This window comes from Otolemur garnettii, unplaced genomic scaffold, assembly GCF_000181295.1.
Source record: "Otolemur garnettii isolate 467f Iridium unplaced genomic scaffold, OtoGar3 scaffold00174, whole genome shotgun sequence".
Taxonomy (NCBI): domain Eukaryota; kingdom Metazoa; phylum Chordata; class Mammalia; order Primates; family Galagidae; genus Otolemur; species Otolemur garnettii.
The window spans coordinates 1,846,024-1,849,697 of record NW_003852569.1 but is presented as its reverse complement, the minus strand read 5'-3'; the positions used below and the strand labels follow the sequence as shown (position 1 = coordinate 1,849,697).

At 50.8% G+C, this 3,674-nt stretch overlaps 2 protein-coding genes across 3 annotated transcripts in view; one reads left to right on the top strand and one right to left on the bottom strand.

The window, feature by feature from the left end:
- The window catches only part of LYSMD1 (LysM domain containing 1), a 12,361-nt gene extending 10,483 nt beyond the window's left edge, over positions 1–1,878 (bottom strand). The window contains exon 1 of the mRNA XM_003800382.3: positions 1,142–1,878. Coding sequence (XP_003800430.1) covers positions 1,142–1,321 — 180 coding nt within the window. The 5' untranslated portion in view covers positions 1,322–1,878. The remainder of the gene's footprint in view (positions 1–1,141) is intronic.
- Positions 1,879–2,066: 188 nt separating this feature from the next.
- LOC100945732 (sodium channel modifier 1) overlaps positions 2,067–3,674 on the top strand; it is a 3,192-nt gene continuing 1,584 nt past the window's right edge. The window contains exons 1-5 of one of the 2 annotated variants that reach the window (XM_003800381.1): positions 2,067–2,234; positions 2,519–2,589; positions 2,962–3,050; positions 3,145–3,242; positions 3,350–3,438. In XM_003800381.1, coding sequence (XP_003800429.1) covers positions 2,184–2,234; positions 2,519–2,589; positions 2,962–3,050; positions 3,145–3,242; positions 3,350–3,438 — 398 coding nt within the window. In that variant the 5' untranslated portion in view covers positions 2,067–2,183. Of the gene's footprint in view, positions 2,235–2,518; positions 2,627–2,961; positions 3,051–3,144; positions 3,243–3,349; positions 3,439–3,674 lie in introns of those variants that run through there. The other variant, XM_023519394.1, reaches the window with a different exon arrangement.

The following is a 3,674-nucleotide window of genomic DNA, read 5'->3' as shown; positions in this document are numbered from 1 at the left end:
TGGGGATTCGAACCCGCCACCTTAGGTGTACGTGGCTGGCGCCTTAGCCGGTTGAGCTATAGGCGCCGAGCCCAGACAGTAATTCTTATGCACCAAGGAGGCCACCTTACTGGAAAGAAGGCAGATCACTGAAGAGAAGACAAAAACAAGAGATAAGCACTTTAGGTACTGAGAACTAAAAATCAGCTCTCCATTATTTGCTGTAAATGTTTTTAATCACTCTCAGCTAAAAATCTTCTATGTAGTTAATAGGGTTAGACAGACCTGTTTAAATCCCAACTCTTTTTTTTTTTTTTTTTTTTGAGACGGAGCCTCAAGCTATCCCCCTGGGTAGAGTGCCATGGCATCACATGCTCACAGCAACCTCCAACTCCTGGGCTCAAGCGAGTCTCCGGCCACCTTAGGTGTATGTGGCTGGCGCCTTAGCCGCTTGAGCCACAGGCACCAAGCCTAAATCCCAACTCTTATACTCAGGTATTTGACCTTGGTCAAACTGACTAACCAATTTAATTCTCAGTTTCTACAAAAAGGGTACAGTAATGGGTGGCGCCTGTGGCTCAGTGAGTAGGGCACTGGCCCCATACACCAAGAGGGTGGCAAGTTCAAACTCAGCCCTGGCTAAACTGCAACAAAAAAATAGCTGGGCATTGTGGTGGGTGCCTGTAGTCATAGCTACTTGGGAGGCTGAAGCAAGAGAATCGCCTGAGCCCAGGAATTGGAGGTTGCTGTGAGCTGTGAGGCCACGGCACTCTACCAAGGGCAATTAACTCTGTCTCAAAAAAACAAAAAACAAAAAACAAAAAAGGGTACAGTAACTGTATCCTTCTTTGAGACTCTGTCTCAAAAACAAAAAAGGGTACAGTAACTGTATACTTGACAGGGATGCTAGGGTTAAAGGGTTACTGCACCTAAAACCCCTAGCCTAGTGTCTGGGATAATAAACAGGAGCTATCCTCTCCAGTGGAATAGTAAGACCCATTTGTCCCAGCCAGACGGTGCAATACTGAGATGGAAAAATAAAAAGACAAAGGCACAACAGACCACAACACAGAAAAATTCCAGAGGAGGTTGCCTAAAAGGCATTCTCCCCAGAACTATTTCCTCTAACTGGTTGTCCGCACTCCAATTAGGAAAGACTCACCGTCACCCCGTATTTGAGTGCTAGTCCAGCCAAGGTGTCTCCAGGCTCCAACTGATGCTCCAGGCGTCTTTCCCTTACTGGGGAGCAGGCCGATTGAACCAGGCTTCCGTAAGAACGAGCCCGGCTCCCGTGAAGCAGTCCTGAACCCCCCAGCGGGGGTTGTCTGGAGGGTGAAGCCATTTTTGATACCCTGAGGAGAAGCTAGGGTTGCAACTCTGGGAGGCTCAGCTAAATGACTGAATGTGACCGGCCTGAAGTCTAGGAATGGATTTTCAGGAGATCTCTTTCCCCTTCTCTCCTCTCAAGTTCCCTACTCTCCCGGGCTCCACGCCCGGCACCTTGCTGCTGCTTCTCTTTCCAAACCCCTCGCCCACAAATCTATCCCTTGAGTATTCAGTCTCTACCTGAGTTAGCACCCCTCCGACTTTGGATCCCACAACTCCTTTCTACACTGACCTATGACCTTTGAATTTTAAACACCCTCTTCAACACTCTTCAGTTTGCCCCCACGTCCAGCAGATTGGCTTCGGGGCGCCCTCCCATTCCGGCACCGCCTCGTCCTGGGGTTCGCCTGCTAAGGTCGGGAACAAATCAGGCCCATCCCAGGTGGACTGTCGCAGCAGATGAACGCGTGATGATCGCGGGCGTTTTAATACACTTTCCACTCATACATTCTCAAAGGTCTGCACCGCATCACAAAGATCACATCCTCAAATTCCTGCTCCACATCTAGGTTCTTGTCGTTACAGAGGTTCCAAGGCCCCGCTTCCACCTGAGCGGCAAGCGCTTTGAAAAACAAAACTACATTTCCCAGAAGGCCCCGCTCCCGCGGAGCCGCAGGGCACCAAGGGAATTGCAGTCTCCCTTGGCGGCAGAGGCGGGCCTTCCGTGCCGCGCAGTGCATGCGTGAATCCCCGGAAGTACGGAGGCCCACCAGAAAGAAACCGGAAAAAGGAAAGGCGTTCCACTATTGCTACGGTGGCTTGCAGGAGTGTTTGAACGGGTGCAAAATAATTTTTCATTTCTGAGACTCACAGTCGTGATGTCTTTCAAGAGAGAAGGGGACGATTGGAGTCAACTCAATGTGCTCAAAGTAAGCGTGAGCGGGGAGGGTCTGAAACAGCTTCAGCTGCTGTCTGAAGACTGTAAAAGAGCTTCGTTTCGTTGCTTTGGCAACACTTCGGGGGTGTGGGAGAGAACCAAGCTACTAGAGCTCAGCTTCTCCTCCCTGTGGTCGCTGTTCTCCCCTTGGTCCTCCCTGTGGTCGCTGTTCTCCCCTTGGTCCTTATTCCATTTAACTCTTCATCCCTACCCTTTCCTTTCCACTCCTCCCTCCTGTCTCATTGATCCGGTCTGGACTCTTCATCTCCCCTGCAGAAACGAAGAGTCGGAGATCTCCTCGCCAGTTACATCCCAGAGGATGAGGCGCTGATGCTGCGGGATGGACGGTGAGGGCGAGAGTGGATCAACCCTGAGGGTTCTGCGGTTAGAGGCTCAACAAACTTTTTTTTTTTTTTTTGAGAGGGGGTCATACTATGTGGTCCAAATGGGCCTTGAATTCCTGGGCTGTAGCCATCCTCCCGCTTCAGCCTCCCCAAATAGCTGGGGCTAGAGGTGTCACTGAGCTGGGTTCAACAAACTTTATTTAGGAGAATATCAAGAGGATCTAAATTCTTTGACGGGGGTGAGGACTGGAAGAGATGGAGATTAGGAGACATGGGAGTTGGGCTTTGGAAAGGACTACTAGGACAGGGTGGGACCCACAGCAGGAACCCCGCCTCCAACCCTCCTAAAACCAATTATCCTCTTTCCCTCTCCAGTTTTGCTTGTGCCATCTGTCCCCACCGACCTGTACTGGACACCCTGGCCATGCTGACTGCCCACCGTGCAGGCAAGAAACATCTATCCAGTAAGCTTAGGGGAAGACAGGGAAGATAGAAAATAAACCCTTGAAATCTCTGGATACCACTCTTGGTGCTATGTTTTTAATTCTCTTTCCCGAGGCCTGCAGCTTTTCTATGGCAAGAAGCAGCCAGGAAAGGAAACGAAGCAAAATCCAAGACAGCAGAATGACTTGAGAAGGGAAGAGACCAAAGCTGAGGTAATAAGAGGGAGGGTATGTTCTAGACAGAACCTGGCTGCACACACCAGGCTTTGATTTCATTCTAGCGCTGAAGGCTCTGACTCTGTCTCCCATCTCCTTACCAGGCTCCTCTGCTAACCCAGACACGGCTTATCACCCAGAGCGCTCTGCACAGAGCTCCCCAGTATAATAGTTGTTGCCGCCGGAAGCACAGGTCTGTAGGATGGGAAATCCAGAAGTAGGAAGGATCACAAGATAGGTGGCTATAAAATTGTTTTCCAGGCTCGGCGCCTGTGGCTCTACTGGCTACGTACACCTAAGGTGGCCGGTTTGAATCCCCAGCCCGGACCTGCCAAACAATGACGGCTGCAACCAAAAAATAGCTGGGCATTGTGGTGGGCGCCTGTGGTCCCAGCTACTTGGGAGGCGGAGGCAGGAGACTCGCTTGAG